The 24,734-nt window shown below is 44.2% G+C and overlaps 1 protein-coding gene across 1 annotated transcript in view; it reads left to right on the top strand.

The window, feature by feature from the left end:
* Window positions 1-6,455, top strand: part of MXRA8 (matrix remodeling associated 8) — a 50,464-nt gene extending 44,009 nt beyond the window's left edge. The window contains exons 7-10 of the mRNA XM_030185965.1: window positions 2,290-2,320; window positions 2,968-3,041; window positions 5,070-5,147; window positions 5,660-6,455. Of these exons, the coding sequence (XP_030041825.1) occupies window positions 2,290-2,320; window positions 2,968-3,041; window positions 5,070-5,147; window positions 5,660-5,685 (209 nt within the window). The 3' untranslated portion in view covers window positions 5,686-6,455. The remainder of the gene's footprint in view (window positions 1-2,289; window positions 2,321-2,967; window positions 3,042-5,069; window positions 5,148-5,659) is intronic.
* Window positions 6,456-24,734: the final 18,279 nt, after the last annotated feature.

Here is a 24,734-nt window from a genome sequence, read left to right as displayed (position 1 = left end):
GTTTAAACATTCAGACCATGTGTACTGCCAAGGCAACTCACAATAGATTAAGGAGCAAACTTCGCCCAGTGGACTAAGTCCTTATATATATCGGCCCCATATTGACATGAACTATTTTTTTCTTTTCGGGGCTCCCTTCGCCTCTCTGGCTTCCCAGGTGGCCAACTCATGTATCTGGTTCCTCCAGTGCCAATACACCGGTGGATCCGGGTCTATCCACTTCTGTAGAATAGTCTTGCGTGCCACTAAACATACCTTGCGGCACCAAACTCTATTTCCTTTCGCCTGGGTCGCAAAAGCTGCTTGTGTGTCTAAGACATAATGATCCCAGGTTCCACCTACTGAGACCTGTGTTATTTTAGTTAGATAACTCTGGATTTGTCTCCAAAAGGCACGCACCCTTGGGCAGCCCCAAAAAGCATGGTATAGGTTGTGAGGTGCATGATTGCATTTTACACATCTAGTATCATTTGTGGCCCTCATATGTCCCCATTGTTGCCCTGACATATATGCCCGCATAACCACCCTATATCCGCACTCTCCTAATCTCTCATCTATGGTGAGTGACGGAATGCGTCCCAGCGTTGCCCCGATGTCCCATCCTCTTAATGACATCCCTGAGTCTCTTTCCCAGTTTTGTATGATATATCCTAAATTATTTTGGGGATAGCGTGACATCAGTGCTCTATATAGGGTTGAAACTGTCATTCCCGTTATCTCTAGGTTTTGAAAAAATGTAATTGCCAGATGTCCAAGTTTCAGTCTTAGGGCATGCTGGTTTAGATGTAGAATGTAATGCTTAACCTGAGCATAGGCAAAGCGGTCTCCCCAAGTATTCCCTATCTTATCTCGTAATTCCTCAAATGTTAGTAGGTTCCCTTCTGGTCCCATCAGGTCCTCCACCCTTGTGATTCCTTTATTTCCCCATCTTATAACTGTAGTATTACTCTGCCCTGGCTCAAAATTCGTGTTTCCTCTGAGTGCTAACAGTTCCGATGTTGCTGGTGTGCCCCTCATGTTGATAGCCAGCCTTCTCCAAGCCATGCGCATGGGTTGTAACAGTCGATAACGTTTATCTGTCTTTGATCAAGATGTAGGAGGGTAAGAACATCATAGGGGGCAAAATATTCTCGCTCCACCTCTATTGGCGTAAATATATTTGATTGGCCTATCCAATCTCCTACATGTCTCAGCAGGCAAGCCTGGTTTTGAACATGAGCTTTAATCTTGTTTTGTCCACAGATGTAATATTTTCATTCCCCATTGGGTTTGGCTGTCAAGGCATAAACTCCCCCATGCTACCCACCCCCATCGCCTATACTGTAGAGATTCTCAGTCTTAACCAAAAGAATATAGAGACCATCTTCAGCTCATAGCTTAGATCAGAGATGCAGGAGTTTAGGCCTTGAGCGCCATAAACAGACCAGATTTTCAGGAATTCTCTAATGAATGTACATGAGATACATTTGCATGGATACTACCTCCACTGTATGCAAATCTATCTTATGCATATTCATTAAGGATGTCTTGAAAACCGGACTGGGTTGAGAACCTCTGGCATAAAACCTATGCTGGGATCCCAGCCAAAGAGAAAGCAAAGTGAGGTTAACTGCAGTTTAGCCAGTCTAAAGGGCATCCAGAAGATACACATTTAATATGGGTTCATGTGCTGGGGTTATGAGCAGTTTTAGTATACAGCAGATTCCTGATTTACTTAGATTCATAACCATAGAAACATCTAATATTGCAGCAATATTAGATATTCCAGAGTTACTCATCCCAGTCCTCAGGGCACACCCATCCAGTCAGGTTTTCTGAATATCTACAATGCATATGCATGAAAGAGATCTGCATACGCTACTTCCTTGGTATGCAAATCTATCTTATGCATATTTATTGCGGATATCCTGAAAATCTGACTGGATAGGTGTGCCCTGACTGGGTGGAGAAACTGTGCCTCGGACAATGAAAAAAAAAGCCTGAATGAAAAACGGGGATGTTTTAAAGGCAGAAATGTTCTGAAGCAAAGAAAAAGCAGACCTAGCAAATCTGTATTATTTTAGTTAGCAGCTCATGTTCAGCTTGCTTTTCTCAAAGTAAAGAGACACAGCCTTGGGCTCACTCTGGCACTGTGCTTCGTTTCTCCAACCTCTAATTCTCTTGCTGCCCCACTCCTACCCTGGCCCCCTCTCCTCTTCACCTCTTGGTAAGTGCAGTGTAAGAAGAACCGTTTGTCATTCCAGAACATTTGTTTGGTCTAACTGGAACTCTCTTTTCATTTCCATTCAGGCTTTGGGTATGATGTCAGGAAGTCTGAGGAGTGAGTATCTTACCCACCTCTGCCAGCTGTTTCTTGGTTAACTGAAAAGCTAAGGGTGTTGTGAGGTTATATGTACATGTGTGTGTACATATAAATGTTCTATATGAAAGATGCTGCTGTTTAAATCTAATAAACATCTAATTAGATAAACGGGTCTTCAGAGGTGAACTTCCACTGAAGCCTTCGGCTTTGGAAAACATGGACATAGGTTTATCACCTTATATCTTCATCAATCCGAATTCTTTTTTCACACTTTCTTTTTTTATATTATCTTATGACATTTTTATCTCCAAAGTCATATATTTCTTTGACTGGGAGAGGGCGGAGGACAGTGGCTGCCCAAGTGGGGAGGAAGTGGGGGAAGGGGTGGTGGCCCAAATGGGTGGGGTGGGACGGAGTGGCGGTGGCTCGAATGGAGGGACAGCGGTAGCCCTGGATATGGGGAGGGAGGGAAAGGGTTTTTGAATGAGTTTTATTATCGTTATATATATATTTTTGCCGTTATCCATCTGTACGGTCTTAAGGCCAAAAGTAGTGGGCTATAAGACTTTGTATTAAATGAAATCCTTCCAAATACAGTTTCTTTATTTTATTTTTAACAGTTAAAGCTTATGCATGTTGTTAACCCTGTGGTTCTGCTTTTTTAGTAAAGAAGTGAATCTGGACTATGCATTAGAGACCATGGATCAGAATCTCTGCAAAAGTGAAAACATCCAGCTAGGTGGGTGCTAGAAGCAGGTGTGGATGGTAAAGGCCTGTGAATCCATCCAAAACCAGAGTTTCAAAGCAATTGGTAGAGAAGTGTTACTCAATTAGGGAATATTTAGAGATACATCTTTTGGGGCACTTGAAGTTCTCTGCATCCCAGTAAGCCACTGGGCTAACTTAAAGCCTCATTTCAAATCCATGTATCCTTGGATAGGTCACTTTCTCTCTCATCTATGATCACAATTTGCCACAAATAGCTCTAAAATAACCTCCAACATGCAAGACTTCAAATAGATATTTGGGATAGCATTTAGATATAAAGCCTTTTAGGTGTCAGATGCTGCATGAGCTGTGGATACTTATCCTTCATTCACTGGTGTAACTGAGCCATTGTTTTCTTTTTTTAATGCTGGGTGCAAGGGAGAGGTCTCAAAGCAGCCTTAATCTAGCTGATAAGTTGGAACCATGTGAGAGGCCAACAGTCAAATCCAAGGTGGAGGAAGGGGAGCACCAATGCAAAGCTATAAATCAGGGGTGTCCAACCTTGGCCCTCGCCAGGTCGGGTTTTCAAGATTTTCACTATCATGAGATCTATTTGCATACGATGGAGTCAGTGCATGCAAATAGATCTCATGCATATTCATTGGGGAAATCCCAGAAACCCAACTGGATTGTGGCCCTCTTGGATTGATGTTGGACACCTTTGCTGTAAATGGAGAACATTCCCATTGTCCTCTTTCAATCTTTTATCAAACAAACTTGTGTATGTGCAGTACACACAACATACATTGACAATACAGGGATAATTCTCTATAGATGTGCGCTAAGCATGACTTCAGTAATAGCAATTGGATGTGCAGTTGCTGTTATAGAAGGCCACATGGACCATGTCAAAGGCTGGTGTAAACGCTCATTTGTGTAACTGTCTGATATTGTATAATCTGTATAACCTCTAGGACCACATCCCCTTGCAGTTGGGTGCAATAGATTTTGGGAAGGCAATTTATAGAATACCAACTAATGCTAGTAACACGGGTAACTGCTAATTAGTACCAATTAGCCCTAGTTAATTCCAATTATAGCCAATAATCAGCTGTTACTGCCAATTAGCAACTAATGGTTACATTAAGTTGCATGCACAGCTGACACTATTTTATAACTTATGCACACTAAGTATAAAAATGAGTGTGGAAGGTTATAGAATGAGGGGATATATGTGTTTCTGTACAGAAGAAGAAACCATAGTGTATTTTACTCCGTTTTCTATGTATACATTGACTTGCTCACCTTTCAATTGAGCAACAGACACAAATGCCATTTCCATGATTTTATTATTGTTTTGCTTTACATATGTGTGTGTGTGTGTCGCAACACATCTGAGTCACACCAGACACTTTTTTGCTGACTAAAAACAATAAGATTTCCAGCCAGAAGCAGGTTGTTGTTTCCAGTTTGTACTTAAGAGTAGAAACGGTGACCAGTGGGAAAGCAGATGACACTTGGGCAACCAGTCAGAGCCAAGCTGGGGCACCTGATGCTTGTGGAGGAAGAGTAAAGGGGACGGCCTTGTCGCCTTCCATGCTTTGTGCAAAGTTGCCAGATGGGCGGTTTTCCCGCCCAATTGGGCAGCTTTCCGCAACCCACTGCGGGACATTTTTGCCCACTGCGGGTCGCGGTTTTTTGGGCGGTTTTTAATTTCGTTGGGTGGGTTGTTTTTTCTCCGCCAGCGGTGGGTTTTCTCGCCCTGCGGGGGGCGTGGTTAGGACGTGTCAATGACGTGTTAACGATGTGTTAACGACGTCAGTGACGTGGGTGGAGTTGGTGACGGTGGGGCGGAGCTGATGACGGCGGGGGCGGGGGTGTGCGGTTTTGGACGGGCTTTGAACTGGTTTGGGGTCGGAAAATTTATTTAAACCTGGCAACCCTGGCTTTGTGCTCAAGCTTTGTGCACAATAGATTTGGCTATAAGGGACACCCCTGGCAGAATAGTAGCAACGCAGAAACTTCAGGAAACTGATATAAATATCTTTCCTCTGTACAGATTACAAAAATAACATTCTGAAGGAGAAGGCTGGGCTGGACAAGCTCCTGCCTGCAAAGAACATTGACTTAGACAAAGGTAATGTCTTGTAAACCCGCCACTTTCCCTTACCACTAAGTACTGGTTACATATTGTTTCTCCTTGTTTGGAACCTTCTCTCATGCTGCCGATGAAGAGACAGTATGAAAGGCATCATTCTTTGTATTTGAGTTCTCATCCTGAAACCACAGTTTACAAGTGGTCATTAGAAATGACAGGGTTCAGGAAGAAGAGATGCAGAAACTGGCTGCCTCAGCTGGCTTAGGAGTGTCCTTTTCTAGGCCTGCCCTCCGGCTCAGTGAAATGCACCCTGGGGTCCCATGTGAAAACTTATGATCACTCCCTGGATCAATTGGCTGAAGCTGTGAAAAGTGCTAGTGAGACTCCAGCAAAATGCAGGGGCTGAAAAGGACAGTAGAGATTTCAGCAAAGTACAAAAAGGGAAGAGGCCAGAGTGGACTCCAGCACCATGTAGACTAGCAGTGGCATCAGCAGAGGTAAATCGGGGTGGTGTGCAGTCCTCTACTAACAGTTTTCTTCTTTGTCTCCAGAGTTTAGGAAGGAATATTGCAAATGAAGACTTGGAAGCTGCTGGCTGGTCCAGAGCTGAAGCTCAGATGCAAGGAAGAGATGTGTGCTTCTTAAGAGCCATTTCCATGTTACATACATGTAGAAAAGACAAGATTTTTCACAGCCGCTTTTCACACTTGTACCTTTCTGTTTGATTTTGCCTTTCTTTGCGCTGGGTTAGGGGTTGCACTGTTCATAGAATTATACAAAGCCCCTCTGATGATGAAAGTTACTCTGTAAAAAGGAGCTTGTGATGGGTTCTGTTTAGCTCTTGCATGACCTTTGACTCATATCAGCTCAGTTTGGTGATGAAATCATTGTTCACACACTCAGTCAGGTGCAGCACACAGCTCAGGGTTTCTTTTCCTGTACTAGATAACATTAAGTATTTAACCATAAGAACACACTCTAAGCTTTGTATGGAAATTTCTCTGTGCAGGAAAATATGTAAAAATAATCCAGACAATGTAGAAAGTCACAGAACAGTTGCATACACGACGAATGAAGCTCTCCTTTTTAGCACTGTGATTTTTATTATTAGTGGGGCACCTGTGCTTCAGCTCTTGCTGAGCTGAGCCGGCTTTGACAGCACAAATTAACATTGAATCACTTACATTCATGGAACTAATGTTCAATATGATTTTGTATCACTAGTAGGAACTGACCAATTGTATCAGTGTTTTCCAGCTGGACAAGGACCGTCTGGAGCGAGAACACAGCGTTGTTTGTAGAATAATGTTCATGCTTTTCCAAAAATATATGTATAACATTGTTGTTTTGGGGTGGGAATGTATTTTATCTCTTTTCTTTTAGAATGAGTAAGCATAGTGTACTTTCAGCCTAGGCCACGGTCTGACAGTGATGTAGGTAAAAGGAGTTTGTCTTTTATTTATAGCTCAGTGTTCACAAAATGAGTGCAAATAAGAGCAGGAACTCTTTTATTATATGGTAACTTAGAAATGATGCCTGTACAACATAAGTGAAAGAGAGTAGCTGCAGAAGCACAAGGAGCCTTTAAGAGTGAGGGTGTTACAACTATACTTCATTATTTAGACCTGACATGGTCCGTATTTCGGTGAAAGCACCTGCATCAGGGGTTTAATGGTGGTATTCGAGTCCAAAAGGTATCAATCATCCAGTGGAAAGGTACAATTTTCTTAATTAAGTCTCAAGCAGATTTGTCTTTTTCAAGAGAAGATTGTACCTTTCCACTGGATGATTGATACCTTTTGGACTCTAATACCACCATTAGACCCCTGATGCAGGTGCTTTCACCGAAATACGGACCGTGTCAGGTCTGATTAAGAGTGGGGGCGTCACACCTATAGTTTATTAAAGGCTCCTTGTGCTTCTTCCGCTGCTCACATTTGCTTATAGTAAATGACAGCAGATAAAGACCTGAATGGTCCATCCAGTCTGCCCAACAAGATAAACTCATTTTACATGGTATGCAATACTTTAGATGTATACTTGAGTTTGATTTGTCTTTGCCATTCTCAGGGCACAGACCGTAGAAGTCTGCCCAGCACTCTTCTTGTACTAAAGGTTCTGATGCCCCTTGAAATTTACACTCTAGCCCATCCCTATCTATGCTTGTGTTCTTTTGGATTCCCTCTCCTTCGTGACCTGTACAACATATACAGTAGAGAATACAGATTCACATAAACATTATAAAGGCACTTTAGGATTTTAAACATTATCCATCTTTTCTTCAGGTAAATTAAACTATGTATCTAAATTTACCGACATGTTGAGGTGGTATTCCTGGAGGCACTGGGGTTGGAGTAGGCTAGACTTACATTTGAACTTTTGTAAATCCAGGTTTCACTGAGAAATTATTCACTAAAATAGTTGGGGCAGGTTCATACACATCCTTTTCCTCACTTGGGATTTTCTGGGCACGTGAGAACTGTTCTGGCAACTATCGGAGATAGGATGCTGGGCTTAATGGACCTTGGTCTGACTCGGCATGGTTTTTCTTCTGTTCTTAGGAATCAGTTTTCAAAGGTAACTTTTTCCATTTGAAAACTGATGTACAGTCTGGGTAAAAAGAACCAAAGATTTTGCGTTTAGGTGCACTTTTTAATGCTGTCCTTTAAGGGTGCATTAGACAAGGAAGTTCATAATATATTGGGAAGAAAAGGAGACAGACTACTAGAGGTTGCAAATAACCCAGTATCTACAAGGAGATTTTTGGCACAGACAGGGCAGAAGCTGGACAAAATGGAGTCCCAGGCAGGCAAAGGTTTTATTTTCAGCATTCCTTTTCTCTTTTGGGTTCATGTGTTTGCGGACTCATAGGCTTAAGCAAAAGGGAAGTCTGAGCATTGTGGTTTGTCCTGGTTAGCCCACCCTTTCCAATAGCTCTGCCTTTAGATTCCACAATGCACTACGATGGAAGTTTAAACATCAGGAGTGCATGCAGGAAAATGAAGGTAGTTACAGGAACAAGGATCTGAGTGATAGGAGATATTGACTTAGTATGTAGAAGATAGGATGAACTTTTGAGGAAGACTGGTGGTCAGAAGCTGGCAATGTGTGCTGTTATGCAGAAGGACCCTGCTTCAGTCCCTCTGTCAGGTCTTTTGCTTCCTGGGCAGACTGAGGCTGCAAAGACAATGTTCACAGTAGGAATGTGCATTCATTTGAAACAACATGGCAAATGCCTGTTACACTTCACTGTTCATGAGAATCTGCAAATTGGAGAACGCAAAAGTCCCACGGAAAAGTCCAAAGCCAAAGAGAAAGTGGGAAGTTGACCACAGCACCCAGAGACTGGAGAACCACAATCGTAAATGAGTTTTGTTAAAACTGATGCAATTTACTCATGTCCAAGGGTCTTTGTAAAGACTAATTTGCATCCCATCAAACCAGGACTATTGATGTTCATTCATTCCCCTATTCATACAAACACCTGAGGAAGGCGTGGAGGGGCATAATCGAAAGGGACGCCCAAGTTTTGTTGAGGACGTCCTCACAAAATGTCCCAATGGAGGGGCGGGGAAACCCGTATTATTGAAATAAGATGGACGTCCATCTTTCGTTTCGATAATACGGTCGGGGATGCCCAAATCTTGAAATTTAGGTTGTCCTTAGGGTCGTCCCTAGACTTTGTCGTTTCTGATTTTCGGCGATAATGGAAACCAAGGACACCCATCTCGGAAACGACCAAATGCAAGCCCTTTGGTCATGGAAGGAGCCAGCATTTGTAGTGCACTGGTCCCCCTGACATGCTAGGACACCAACCGGGCACCCTAGGGGGCACTGCAGTGGACTTCATAAAATGCTCCCAGGAACATAGCTCCCTTACCTTGTCTGCTGAGCCCCCCCAAACCCCCCTAAAACCCACTACCCACAACTGTACACCACTACCATAGCCCTTATGGGTGAAGGGGGGCACCTAGATGTGGGTTTCTGGTGGGTTACAAACGTAACAGGTAGGGACGGGGATGGGCCTGGGTCCACCTGCCTGAAGTGCACTGCATCCACTAAAACTGCTCCAGGGACCTGCATACTGCTGTGATGGAGCTGAGTATGACATCTGAGGCTGGCAAAAAATATTTTGAAAGATGTTGTTTGAGGGTGGGAGGGGGTTAGTGATCACTGGGGGAGTAAGGGGAGGTCATACCCGATACTCTCCGGTGCTCATCTGGTCATTTAGGCCACCTTTTTGTGCCTTGGTCGTAAGAAAAACAGGACCAGGTAAAGTCGTCCAAGTGCTCGTCAGGGACGCCCTTTTTTTTCCATTATGGGTCGAGGATGTCCATGTGTTAGGCACGTCTAAGTCCCGCCTCTGATACGCCCCCTTGAACTTTGGCCATGCCTGCGATGGAAAGCAGTTGGGGACGTCCAAAATCGGCTTTCGATTATACCGATTTGAACGACCCTGTGAGAAGGACGCCCATCTTCCGATTTGTGTCGAAAGATGGGCGTCGTCTTTCGAAAATGAGCCTGCTAGCTGCAAAAACATAATGTTGTGTTGAGTCCTTATCAATAAATTGTTTTCATTTAAGATTGTGGTTCAACCTCCCACTTTCTCTTTGGCATTTCAGTGTTCGTAACATTTCCCCCAAAATGAAAAGATTTAAAAAATAAAAAAAGAACAAAAATGTGTATAAGCAACACAGGAAAGTAAATGAGGACAATTTTTGGTCTGTGCATCCCTAGTTCACAGGCCCTGGGGAAGAGTGACCATTGCTCAATGATGGAAGTCCAGACGAGGAAACAATAGTCTGCAAGCAGCACAAAGCAGTCCACAGAACCAGAACACGTTATCTGTTCTAAAAAGGGTTTTATTTCCACCACTTCAAAGTCAAACAATGCCCGACGTGGCCACATTTCACCTTCCTAGAGGCTGCTTCAGGGGCTAAAACTATTAGGGTCCCAGAGGGCACTTACACCTAAGGTTAATTGTTAGTCCAAATTTAAAAAAGCAGGAATTAGCAACTCACTAGCAGAGTATCTTCTCATTCAGTTGCTAGTTCCTGCTTTTCTAATTTGGACTAACAAATAACTGGGACCCTAACAGTTGTAGCCCCTGACGTAGCCTCTAGGAAGGTGAAACATAGCCATGTTGGGCATTGTTTGACTTTGAAGTGTTGGAAATAAAATCCTTTTTGGAACAGAAGACGTGTTCTGCTTTTGTGGACTGCATTGCTCAAGGGTGACATCGTGTGATCGGATTCAGGGTCCATTACTGTAGGGCTGTAGAAGTTCTGGTGTTTATTAGTACCTAGGCCAGGACCATTATTATGATGAAGGACAGGACCATTATGATGATCAGACTAAGCATGTCGGGGCAGGGGAGAGAAGATGAATATAAAATAGGAGGTAAATCCCAGGTGGATGTGAAGGAAGACTCAGGGTGCCAGATCCCAGGTCTGGATCTGATTAAACTGTGCCTAAAAGGAAGCAGATGGAAACTACTAGATAATGCCTTAGCAAAAGAGGGATATAAATTCTGAGTGAAGATGGGGGCATTTGAGAGGAAAGGCACTAAAAGGAGGTGAGATTAATGGGCAGCAGTTCCAGAATACACATGCCTACCTCCCCAGGGTGTGTCCTCCTTTTAGGCTAAGCAGAGATAAATGTCCCTCTTTCCTCACTAAATTCACCTCCTTGGCAGGGCCTGCAGAAGGAGCGCGTGGCACTCTGCAGGGCCTGTCAGCACATGAAGACTGGCAGGCCCTGCACTGAAGTTACTTGCTAGAGAAGGGTTACCAAATCCAGCTTAACCATAAGGCAGAATAAGTGGTCATCTCGATTGGCAGCTTAAGGCGATGGGAAAGAGCAGCTACAATCACACGAAATCAATGAACAATCAGCCCTTATTTTTACCCAGTGGGGGGGGGGGGGGGGCAGTTTTCAAATGGTTTTTGGAAACTGCTGTTTTAATGTACAGATATATCAGGACAGTCCAAGTTTTTTCAACAGTGGGCTATATGATTAGGATCCATTAATTTGTTAAATAGTAGGCCCCATGAATATTTCAATCTGTTATAATAATATGATTCATATACATCAAAATCCATGAATCTCTTCTGAAATTGTGACTTTATATCTATTAAATAGCTCTGCAACGCTTCAAAATCACATGTGCTGGCTAATTTGGTAAAAATTATGCTTTGCTAAAAATCTCAAGGTCAAGCAGACCGCTTTTGGCACATGGGCTGCTGTTTGGGTGCCGCTGATATATATGAAACAAAGTTTAATATTTAAAAGTATGATGCCCAATGATATTTTTTAAAACACAATTGTTCAGGGTGGGATGGTCATAATTGCTGAGTTTAATTATCAAAATTGTGAGAGGAAAGGGACTGGAAAGAAAATGGGTGGGGGGGGGGGGAGGCTGAAGGGTCACCTATGGCATCTGGTATGCTTGCATTGGCTCTAGGAGTAACTGTCATGGAGTTGGGTGCTCATGACAGTACTAGAGTTGGAAGGGGGGGGGGACATCCTCTGATACCTTCTGGGAGATGCGACTACCATCCTTGTTGCCTATAAGAGCTCATAATTTAACTGGCCTTGCCCATTGGGAAGATGAGCCATTTTCAAATCTCAAATGACTTGGATAAATGTTTTTTGGAAACTGTTCTCATTGGAGTAATTCTATAAACAACTTGAGATGTAGAACAACAATTTACCTGATCAAATAGGCACTAATGAAGTTGCTCCATATATGTATATGTATAAATAAGATGCTTGGAAGCATAGGTCAATTTTCAGAGGGAGTTATCTGGGTTGGAGCCACTTCTACGTCATAATACTCGCTGACTGGCTCCAATCCAGATATTCAGCCGCACTTATGGAACACTTATGAATGTCTGGGGAGACCACCTTGACACTAACTGTACAGATATGTATAACATTTGACAAAAATTACTGTTAAAGAATGATGTCTAGCTATGCATTTTTTAAAATGTCCTGAAGACTCCAAATCCTGTACCTTTTATCTTGCTGCACCGTATACCTGGAATAGACTTCCTGAGTCAGTACGTCAGGCTCCGTTTCTGGCTGTATTAAAATCTAGGCTAAAAGCCCCCCTTTTTGAGGCTGCTTTTAACTTCTATTCACTTGTACCCATGTATCATTCCCACATTTGTCCTGTTTGTCTGTCTTGATTAGATTGTAAGCTCTGTTGAGCAGGGACTGTCTCTTACATGTTTAGTGTACAGCACTGCAAACATTGTGTAGTGCTATAGAAACAATAAGTAGTAGTAGTAGTAAGATAAAAATTTTAAAAAATTGCAATGACAAATAAAAAAGAGGAAATTGTAGACTACAGTATCATGGCTGCAGCAAAATTGCCCAAAACAAATACAGAAAATAACACAACACAGTCGCCAGATTAATTTCTGACACGTAAAAATATGCATTCAGTGTGACAAAAAATTATTTGCAACATGACATTAAGAACAAAGTCATAGAAAATTAAAATGCAAAAATTGTGGAATTTTAGAGGGTCTTTTACTAAGCCATGGTAGCGTTTTAGCTCATGGTAGAAATCAGCTGACAGTAAACGCCAAGACGTCCTTTGAATTTTTGGGGGGGATTTGTTTTGTTTTATTAGTATTAGTATGCAGCATCTGAAAAAAATTAACATGGGAGCCCTTACTACCTCTTAATAAGGAGGCGCTTAAGGATTCCTGCATTACGGACATGTTAACCATTTAGTGCATGCTGGTTTCAGCACACTAGCTGGTTAATGCATCCAAGCCCATTCTCCTCCCATGACATGTCCTCTTCAAAAAATAAATACAAAAAAATAATGTGCACTTAGCACATGCAAAAAAGAAAATTATCACACAACACTTAAGTGTTTAGTGCACTATAGAAAAAGGCCCCTTAGACTTACTTAATCTTGAAGAACTACCACCTTACCAGCTACAAAAATTAGTCTTATTTGGAATTGCATATATTCTATGACGATACCTCTACAGTTCTCTGATCCTTGGGTAGGACTTGAATTTGTGGAAGACACAACCAGTGAAAAGACTGTGATGGCTCTTGAAGCTTTGATTTTTTCTTTTTTTATTTATGCATTCTTGTATCCCACTGTTATCCAAAAACAAGTTTCAGTTCAAAGTGGCTTACGATTTACATTTTGGTGGAGTTACAATAGTGTTATGTAATGTGGAGAGGGCATCTATAGTTCGTGTGGTTTTGAAGAGAGAGATTTGAAGTGGAAAAGGTAGCAGTAGCTTTTGTGTTCAATTGTAGAGTTTTGGTGATATTCATTCCTATAGTTTTTGAAGAGGTAGATTTGAAGGGAAGGAGACAAATATCTTTGTGATCAGCTGTAGGATTTTTTGAAGATGTAGTTTTGCATTTTTCTTTTCTGAATTGGAGGAGATTTGTGATACTTCTTATGGTTTTTGGTATCGAGTTCCACCATTTGGAACCCAGGTAGCTAAATCCTGCTTTGTAGATAGTTTTGTAGATGGTATTTTTGCAGTTGGGTAGATGTAGGAGTAGATGGTTTCTGTTTTCTGGGCTGGCATTTGTTGAGGATATTTCAGTCATGTTCAACATATATTCAGGTGCCATTCCGAATAGTATCTTGAAGATTAAGGTGCTTGCTTTGAAAAATATTCTTGCCTCGACAGGTAGCCAATGTAGTGTTTCATTTACTGAAGTTGCTCTTCATATTTTGATTTATTGAAAATCAGTCTTGCTGCCGTGTTTTGGACTGTTTGCAGTGATTTTAGTGTGTTTTCCTTGCACAAACCATTACAGTAGTCTAGTTGCAATAGTATCGTTGATTGGACCAGTATCCGGAAAGATTGCCTTGGGAAATAGTCTTTTATTCTCAGTTTCTATAGTGTTCTGAAGCATTTTGATGTTACTGCTGATATTTGATTGTCCAGTGTTAGGTGTTTGTCAAGAATGATTCCTAGTATTTTAAGTTGTGTTTCGATGTGGTATGTTTGTTGATTGATTGTGAATTTTTGGTAGGATGCGGGGTTGTGTGGTCTGGATAGTACTAGGAATTTGGTTTTGTCTCTGTTCAGTTGGAGTTTGAAAGTTGTTGCTCATTCGTCCATGAGGTCCAATCCTTTTTTGTTTTGTCCTTTATGTTTGTGATATTGTTTGGAAATGTATGAAGATGGTGACATCATCTGCATATATAAATGGGTTGAAACCCATTAATTCCAGTTTTTTTTCTGAGTGGCGCCATTATTACATTGAACAGTATTGGTGATATTGGCGATCCCTGTGGTACCCCACACTCAGAGATCCATGAGGATGGATGTTTTGTTGGACATCTTTAAAATGTAAGATCTGCAGTGGCGTACCAAGGGGGGGGGGGGGTCCGCCCCGGGTGCATGCTGCTGGGGGGGTGCCGTGCGTCTGTCGGCAACGCTCGTTCCCTGCTCCCTCTGCCCCAGAACGGGTTACTTCCTGTTCCGGGGCAGAGGGAGCAGGGAACGAGTGTTGCCGACAGACGTGCGGCACCCCCCCAGCAGGTAAAGATGCACTCGGGGGGGGGGGGTCCGTTGTTTCGCCGGGGAGGTCGCGCTGCACCTGGGGGGGGGGCGCATCTGCAATCCGCCCCGGGTGTCAGCCACCCTAGGAACGCCACTGAGGATCTGGTCTTTAGGAAGCCATTGAACCATGTTGCCACTGCACTGCTGATTCCTATATTGTTGAGCAGTGTCATTAGTCGAACACACTTGATATGTTGAATTGTAGTAGTAATATGTTTTGTCTTTGGCATATTATGCTTCAGAATTTTGTTATCAGGGTGGTTATGACCATTTCAGTAATGTGTTGTGGTCCGAAATCTGATTGGGATTTATGAAGAGTTGAGAATTTTGTCACGTATTCCATTAGTTGCTGTGTTACTAGACCTTCCATCGTTTTGATGAGTAGTGGTATTGAGGCTACTGGTCTCTATCTATATGAAACTAAATTTAATATTAAAATATGATGTCTAGTTATGTATTTTAAAAGGAATTTTCTGGGAGGGGTGGTGTTAGAGCGATGGTAATTGTTGTTTTTCAAAATTGCAGGGGGTATAGATGTATGAAAGTTAATTGAGGGGGTGGAAGCATGAAGTTTTAGTCAAGGGAGGGATGGGCTCTTACATGGGCAGATCAGTAGGGAATGAAAGGCAGGGGCAGGCACTGGCTTTGTCACCAGGGAGTGGGGATCCAGACCTGGGCATTTAGGACCTTGCACATAATGGATGCCAATTTAATGCCATCATAATCCAGCTCGTTAGCCACAGCAGCTCACAGGCACCTCTCAATGCACATTGTCAGTTCTTTTCTATTTTATTGTTATGACATTTTTTCAGAGGTAGTGCATTAATGATTTGGTACATTATTAAAACCTAATGAAGAAAAATATTTGGCTTCATTTTTTAAAGCCATAATTAAATCAGAAATACAACTGTTGAACCCAGATATGTTGACCCAGTGAGTCGACAGCTTCATAATAGGTATTGTTTAAAAGGATGAAGGTGGAAGGTATTACCAGGCTCATGGCACTAAAGGGGTCAATTTCAAAGAAGCATGAAGAAACTGCTGAGCGCAAAAGAATTAAAATACATACCGGTCAATGTTCAAAGTGCAAAACTGAAAGCCGGCTATTTTGTGGGATGGTCCAGGGATGGAGTCGGTACTTATGTAGTGAAGGGTTGATGGTCAACACTTAACCACCTAAGTTAAGTGGCAATGTTGGACTGCATAAAACTCAGTCCTATCTTATGAAGTGTCCCTTAGGCGCCCTTTTACTAAAGGGTTGCCACATGGCAAATCGGAACTACAGCCGGCCTAACGCAGCTGCAGGAGATAGTTCCGCCCCAAGCATATGGCATTTTGGTTACTGATTGGTTAGCACAGAGGCCCTTACAGCCACCTCGATGGGTGGCTGTAAGGGATCCCCCTGAAATGGCTGTGGTGCAAGTGTGTACTTACCGCACAGCTATTTCATTTTTCTTCACTTATACCTGCTAAGGTAAGAGGGGCCTTGGTGCATGGCAAATTTCGGGCGCCACCACTACCACAGGCCCCTTTTACCGCAGCTTAGTAAAAGGACCCCTTAGGCAGTTAAGGGCTTATAAGAGTACGCTGGCCGCATAAACTCGGAAATTCAGTGCCAGTACCCAGACATGGCCTGGCACTGAATATTTGGGGATAATGTGGCAGCTTTAAAAAAACAAAATCACTCACCGATACCGGCTGAATATATCTGCCCCATAAATTATAGCTCTGGATTTATTTTTGGCTTCAAAAGCATTGGAACACTTCCAGATTTGGAGATAGTGAATTTGCAAACATCCAAAAGTAAAATACCACTGGGACTGCTACAAAGCCCTGCAGGTTATAGAGAATCCCTTGCAAAGATTCTCCTCTGATGCTGCTCAAATAGATGGAAATTTGTGCATTGAGAGTTAAGCTTTTTGCATAGATTCTTTTTCTGAGCTGCTGTTAAAGGGCTTCCCCCTCACCCCAGGCTACTCCTTTTCAGGACACCTGCTGGGAGGCAGTAGTGGACAGATTTCTAAATTTCTTACAGAATATTCTGTTTCCAGAGGGTGGGGTGCACAGGAATGTTGAAAAACAGGATTTAAAAGCATCCAAAATAAATAACCCTCAGGGGTGAGAATTTAAAGAGTTCAAATGTATGCAGAAAGTCCTATGTGGGCCCTCCTGGCTATGCTTTTTGTTTTGGTCATTCCAATACATCAGGGATCTGGAATGCATTAGGACTTGGGATCTAGGTTCATGACTAGGGTTAATAACTGACTTCATATTTGCCTGACAATGTGTTGATTCAGTCCTGGGTTTATCCCACTGCATTCAGGGACTTTCTGCCAAGTTACCAGAAATTTTGGGCCAGTCCCCAGTTTCTGACAGAGCTCAGTTTTATCGGGGGGGGGGGGGGGGGGGCACTAGTCCTGTCTTCTCATTTGCCTCTCCCCTAATGTGCAGTCAGCACTCTGAAACCCTGCAGACCACAAGCCCCACCCATGATCTTGCAAGGTCATGAATGGGACATGCCACTGGAGAGGTCCCAGTGTGTTCCCAGTGTCAGCTGGCGAGGCCTGGAATTCCTTGCCAGTGCACTGAAGTTGGGGAGGGAGGGCCTGAGTCAATACTAGAGGGGCCTGTACCCGTCTAGGACAACCCATGGCTGCACCCTGCTGACAACTCCATCCTAATGCATTATGGAACAGGCAGACTGATTTCAATACATAGAATCAAGAGCTACAAATACTACACTGGGGTGTAAGTTCAAAACCAGCACTGGCCAAGAATTCTCCATCCTGGAACTGAGTACATTGACACCTCTATAGCAGCCAAGTAACTCAGTGTCTAGACACTAAGCCAGGCCTGGCATATCTGACATTCCTCCTGACTGATGAATTCTGGAACTTGCAGCACTGATTTCAAATGGAAGAAGCAGGAATACAGGTAGCACTGAGATATGAGCAGCCTAAAAATCTCCCTCCAGAAACAGAGTCACTAGGTGACTCTGCTACTACCTGCTTTTTCTCCTTCTCATCTTTCTGAAAGATGTATAGCTATACTGAATCTGAAATAATACTGTGGATGAGGCGTGTTATCTTGTTAGCTCGGGAGAATCATTATGAAGTCCAAGAGCTTGGCCAAGTGAGGCTGAAAATTGATCAACCAACCCAGGCCTCCTTCTCCTCTTTTCCTGATATCACCGAGGAGGAAACCGCCCACCTTCTTTCCTCCTCGAAATGCACCACCTGTTCCTCTGATCCCATCCCCACTAACTTACTAAACACCATCTCTCCCTACTGTCACCACCCCCATCTGTCATATCCTCAACCTCTCTCTCTCCACTGCAACTGTCCCTGACTCCTTCAAGCATGCTGTAGTCACACCACTCCTCAAAAAACCATCACTAGACCCTACCTGCCCTTCCAACTACCGCCCCATCTCCCTCCTACCCTTCCTCTCCAAGATACTTGAATGCGCCGTTCACAGCCGCTGCTTTGATTTTCTCTCTTCTCAAGCCATCCTTGATCCGCTTCAATCTAGTTTTCGCCCTCTACACTCAACAGAAACGGCACTCACTAATGTTTGTAATGACCTGTTCCTTGCCAAATCCAAAGGTCACTACTCCATCCTCATCCTCCTCGACCTATCCGCCGCTTTTGACACTGTCAATCATCTTGCTACACTATCCTCATTTGGATTCCAGGGCTCTGTCCTCTCCTGGTTCTCCTCTTATCTCTCCCACCGTACCTTCAGAGTACATTCTCATGGATCTTCCGCCACCCCATCCCGCTCTCTGTTGGAGTTCCTCAGGGATCTGTCCTTGGACCCCTTCTTTTTTCAATCAACACCTCTTCCCTGGGCTCGCTGATCTCATCTCATGGTTTCCAATATCATCTTTATACTGACGACACCCAGCTTTATCTGTCCAGACCAGACATCACTGCGGAAACCCAGGCCAAAGTATTGTCCTGCTTATCCAACATCGCTGCCTGGATGTCCAACCGCCACCTGAAATTGAACATGGCCAAGACCAAGCTCATTGTCTTTCCACCCAAACCCACTTCTCCTCTCCCTCCACTCTCTATATCAGTCGATAACACCCTCATCCTCCCTGTCTCATCTGCCCGCAACCTCGGAGTCATCTTCTACTTCTCCCTCTCCTTCTCTGCCCATATCCAGCAGACAGCCAAGACCTGTCGCTTCATTCTCTATAACATCAGCAAAATTCACCCTTTCCTCTCTGAGCACACCACCCGAACTCTCATCCACTCTCTCATTACCTCTCGACTACTGCTACCTACTCCTCACTGGCCTCCCACTTAACCATCTATCCCCCCTTCAATCTGTTCAGAACTCTGCTGCTCGTCTTATCTTCCGCCTAGACCGATATGCTCATATCACCCCTCTCCTCAAGTCACTTCACTGGCTTCTGATCAGGTACCGCATACAGTTCAAGCTTCTCCTACTAACCCCAGGAACAAATAAGTACCTAAGCCGCATTGAGCCTGATATGAGTGGGAAAGCGCGGGGTACAAATAAAAATAAAAAACCTACAAATGCACTCAATCTGCAGCCCCTCACTACCTCTCTATCCTCATCTCCCCTTATGCTCCTACCCGTAACCTCCGCTCACAGGACAAATCCCTCCTTTCAGTACCCTTCTCCACCACCGCCAACTCTAGACTCCGCCCTTTCTGCCTCGCCTCACCCTATGCTTGGAATAAACTCCCTGAGCCCATACGCCAAGCCCCCTCCCTACCCATCTTCAAATCCTTGCTCAAAGCCCACCTCTCCAATGTCGCTTTCAGCACCTAACCATTGTACCTCTATCCAGGAAATCTAGACTGCCTCAATCTTGATTGACTGCACTTTTTGTCCTTTAGATTGTAAGCTCCTTTGAGCAGGGACTGTTCTTCTTTGTTAATTGTACAGCGCTGCGCAACCCTGGTAGCGCTTTAGAAATGTTAAATAGTAGTAGTAGTAGAAGGTCTGATTGACTGAACTTCCACCTAATACTTCATTCATTTCAGAGCTGCTAAGTCAAGGGAGGGCAACCATGGTCCTTGAGGCCACAATGAATATGCATGAGATCTATTTGCATACAATGGAAGCAGTAAATGCAAGTCAATTTCACGCATATTCATTTGGAAATCTTGAAAACCAGACTGGGTTGTGGCCCTCGAGGGCCATGGTTGCCCACTCCTGTGTTAAGTCCTGCTTCTATGTCTATTTGCATAAGCACTGAACCTGTGAGTGAAACAGTTTTTGGTCCTCACTGGCCTCTTTCCTTGGATTATCCTTTAGGCAGGGCCTCCAGGTCTGAAGCTGTTGCTGGTCAGACTTAGGTAATGTGAGGGACATAGAGCTCCTTTTACGAATCCACACTAGTGATTAGCAGCACACCAAATGCAACAAAACCCATTCAATTCCTATGGGCTTCATCTTATTTGGTGCATGTTAAACCCTACTGCGGAATTGTAAAAGGAGCCCCATAGTGTTTCTTTCAAAAGGGCTAAGCAGAGAGCATTACTTATTTGGGTCTCCGGACATGTATATCTGCCTGTAAAATCTCACTTCTCAGCACAGATTTCGAGGCACAGTTTACATGGCAGAAAATTAAATACAAATATGGATAGGTGTGTCCCAAGCAGACTGGCAGTGACAGTCCTTGTTTGTTGAAATTAGCATGAATTACTCCTAGGACCAGGGGGCACTTTACAAAGTAGTAAATTTAAAACGAATCGGAGAAAATATTTCTTCACTTGTGTAATTAAAATCTGAAATTTGTTGCCAGAGAATGTAGTAAAAGCAGTTAGCTTAGCGGATAGCTTCCTAAAAGAAACGTTCATAAACCATTATTAAAATGGAGGAGGGGGGGGGGGGGGTCACATGATGCCTGCCACCTGAACGGCAGCAAGAAAGTGAGCTACACCAAAGCTCAGAAAAAATCTGCGAAATATCTGCATTTTCTCCAAGTCCGCAGATCTCTGTGAACTCACTCTTTGTTTGGGCACCGCTCGGGTACAGCTGAGCGAACGAGAGAACGTTCTGGGAGAAGGTATGCCCATGAGGAGCCAGAGAGGCCTGAAAAACAAAAAAGCTCCCTCTCTGAAAGTAACTAAGATGGCGACGGGCCAGGGACCTCAACAGGCGAATGCGCTGCAGCTGGGAGACTGGGCCAGGGAGATCTCACTTACGGTAGCAACGGCGCTGGAAGACTGTTTAAATAAAATTCATTCAGTGGTTGATAAGATAAATGAGAAATTCAACATGCAGACCCAGAGAATTGCTGAGGTGGAGCAGCGGGTGTCGGCGCAGGAGGAAGCAGCACATAGCATGGCGACACAGATTGTGGAACTGCAAAAGGAGGCAGCAGCCCTACGCAACCGTTTGGAGGAACAAGAGAACAGGAATCGCCACAACAATCTGCGGGTTGTTGGGCTGTCCGAGTCAGTTCAAGACAAAGAGCTCTATCAGTTCTTTAGTTCTTGGTTGCCAGCGCAGTTGCATTGCAATGTGACCGTGCACACCGGATTGGGATGCGAGGAGAGCGAGTAAACTGCGCACGGCCATTGCACACTACATGAATTGGCTGGAAAAGGAACAACTGCTGAAATCCTTTCATTCCAGAAAGTCGACACTGGAATATAAGGGGCACAAGTTGCTATTGTTTAATGACTATTCAGCTGTGGTAGCGCAATTGCGCAGAGCTATGGTGCCACATGCACACCGTTGCACAGAAAAGGTATAAGGTTTTCGCTTATGTATCCAGCTAAACTCCGGATCTGGCATGCAGGGAAATCTGTTCTGTTTTCGGAAGCGTCAGCAGCCCAGGTCTTCCTGGATAACCTTAACAGAGAGCCAAGGGAGCACGCTAAGTGAATGTTCCATCAGACGAGGGGCCTGGTCATTTTTTCATCATGATTCTGGATACTATCTCCAATAGATTGGTTAAAAGAGATTCTATAATCGTGGTCCTGTGTGTCAAGGAACTCTACTACAGAAGAGCAGCTATGACGGAGAGAATGGGGAGATTATTTGGAGTTTGTGGAACTTTGTTCTGTCAATGGGCCATGAGGAGTCTTCAGCTTTTGTACTTTTTTCTTCTTTATACGGTTTGGTTTGTTTGTTTGTTGGGGAGGACGTCCAGTGGGACTGGGGAGAACACTTGGGAAGAGAGGATGCGGGGTGGTTTTTTTTTGCTTTGTGGTTCGGGGAGGATGGTTTTCTGGATCATGAAGGAGAAGAGGTTTAACCGGAAGGGCTGGGGGGGGGGGGGGGGGGCGGTGGGATGATGGGAATGGTATGAATGTGATGACTAGAAGGGAGAGGGAGTATGATTGTGGGGAGTATGGGGTAGTAGTAGGGAACGGTATCGTAAGAAGGGATAAGGGGATAGAAAGTCTACTTGGAACAGTTTGTTGTTGATATTTAATGTGGGTCGCTGCTTAGGGGTTGAAAGAGTATAGTAGGCTCAGCTGGGAGACCTGTAGGACAGAAAGAGAGTACAGCATGCATAAAAACACTCTGTCTACTTGCTATGGTTAATTTAAAATTTATATCCCTTAATGTGGATGGAATACACTCTCCTGTTAAGCGTACAAAAATTTTATCCTGGTTGAAAACTGAAAGGGGTTGACATTGCTTTTCTGCAGGAAACTCACTTGTCCAGCGCTGAACATGCAAAGTTGAAGAGAAGCTAGGTGGGAGACCTAGTTTGTTCATCATTCAACTCTAGGCAACGGGGAGTAGCTATATTAATTCACAAGCAGCTTTCGTTTAATACTCAGAAAATAATTCAAGATAGAGATGGCAGATATGTTATAGTCCTAGGTGAACTTTGGGGTCGCAAGCTGGGCTTTTGTAACCTGTATGGCCCTAATGTACACCACCATAAATTTTTTTCTGACATAGAGGGGCATAATCGAACGGGGTACCCAAGTTTTCATGAGGGCGTCCTCGTAGGACAGCCCTGTAAAGGGGCAGGGAACCCCGTATTATCGAAACAAGATGGGCGTCCATCTGTCTTTTCGATAATACGGTCGGAGTCGCCCAAATCATGAAATTTAGGTTGACCTTAGAGATAATCGTCCTTAGGCCATTTTTGAGATGGTCACCCCCGGTTTTCGGTGATAATGGAAACCGAGGACGCCCATCTCAAAAGCGACCAAATCCAGGCCATTTGGTCATGGGAGGAGCCAGCATTCGTAGTGCACTTGTCCCCCTCACATGCCAGGACACCAACCGGGCACTGCAGTGGACATCAGAAAAAGCTCCCAGGTGCATAGCTCCCTTACCTTGGGTGCTAAGCCCCCCAACCACCCCCCCCAAAGCCCAAACCCCACAACTGTACACCACTACCATAGCCCTTAGGGATGAAGGGGGGCACCTACATGTGGGTACAGTGGGTTTGTGGTGGGTTTTAGAGGGCTCACATTTACCACCATATGTGTACAGGTGGGGGGGGGGGGAGATGGGCCTGGGTCCGCCTGCCTGAAGTACACTGCACCCACTACAACTGCTCCAGGTACCTGCATACTGCTGCGATGGACCTGAGTATGGCATTTGAGGCTGGCATAGAGGCTGGCAAAAAAGTACTTGTAAACTTTTTTTAATGGTGGGAGGGGGCTAGTGACCACTGTGGGAGTAAGGGGAGGTGATCCTCGTTCCCTCCGGTGGACATCTGGTCAGTTTGGGCACGTTTTTGATGCTTAGTCTTGAAAAAAAATCGACCAAGTAAAGTCGCCCAAGTGTTCGTCAGGAACGCCCTTCTTTTTTCCATTATCGGCCGAGGATGCCCATCTCCTAAGCACGCCCCAGTCCCGCCTTCGCTACACTGCCGACACACTCCCGTTAACTTTGGTCATCCCCGCAATGGAAAGCAGTTGAGGGCACTCAAAATCGGCTTTCAATTATGCTGATTTGGCCGACCTTGCGAGAAGGATGCCCATCTCTCGATTTGTGTGGGAAGATGGGCGCCCTTCTCTTTTGAAAATTCACCTGATAGTGGCCAAGCTGATCCCACATTCAGAGTACCAACTTGTTTTGGGAGGGTATTTTAACACCTACGCAGATCCCACTATTGACTGCAAACCAGCTAAATCACGGGGAAGAGCTTTGGAGAACAAGGGAGTTAATTTCATGATGCACCAGCTGGGGACCCTGAAGATCAGGTGGGTCTTGTTCCTGGTAGGTACGCCTCCATGAATCTCACCCGAGCCTTAGCAGCAATACATGTATACAGATGGAAGGGGGGAACAGAGGCCATCACGGGCCTGGACATGGAAAAAGCGTTTGACAGTATCTTGTGGCAATATCTATTCTGGGTTATGGAGAAATATGGGTTACACGGTAGGTTTGTTGACTGGATTCGGGTCTTGTATACCCGGCCAAAGGCAAGATTACTAGTCAACAACAAACTGATGGAGTGTTTCAACTTACCAGATGGGTGTCCACTGTCCCCACTGCTGTTTTTGTTAGCTATAGAACCTTTGGCGATTAAGATACGCCAAAGTGATAAGATTCGTGGTCTTCAGGTGGGAGGGCAGGAGATCCGTGTCAATCTATTTGCCAATGACATCTTGCTGTATCTTGCAGATGCCCCTCTACATCTAGAAAAAAGCATTAACTTTGGTTAAAGAGTTTGGGGCTATATCGGATTTAAGAATTAACTGCGACAAGTCTGAACTTCTTCCCCTCTCAGGCAGCCATCAAAACCTCCGCTTTGTGAGCCTTTCCATTCCGCCGGTACAGCACCCGATGCGTTATCTTGGTATATATCTTAGCACTAATCCGGTTGTGGTGTATAGGCGGAACATATTGGATCAAATAGATAAAATCAAGCACTTATGTTTAAGGTGGCAGGACCTTCCGATCTCCCTGCTAGGCCGAGTAGCACTGGCCGAGATGATCTTACTCCCTAAGTTGTTATATCCCTTGCAAACTATGCCCATCTGGATCAAAAGACAAGATGAACGACTATTTCGTTCCATACTGCGTTCTTTTATATGGAGGCAAAAGGGGTTGCGCATAGGACATCAAACATTAATCCATGGTAGGAGCGAGGAGGACTTAATCT

The sequence above is a fragment of the Microcaecilia unicolor genome, chromosome 13 (assembly GCF_901765095.1).
Source record: "Microcaecilia unicolor chromosome 13, aMicUni1.1, whole genome shotgun sequence".
In the NCBI taxonomy this organism is placed as follows: domain Eukaryota; kingdom Metazoa; phylum Chordata; class Amphibia; order Gymnophiona; family Siphonopidae; genus Microcaecilia; species Microcaecilia unicolor.
The sequence above is the reverse complement of the archived record's forward strand: the minus strand, read 5'-3'. Positions and strand labels throughout refer to the sequence as shown.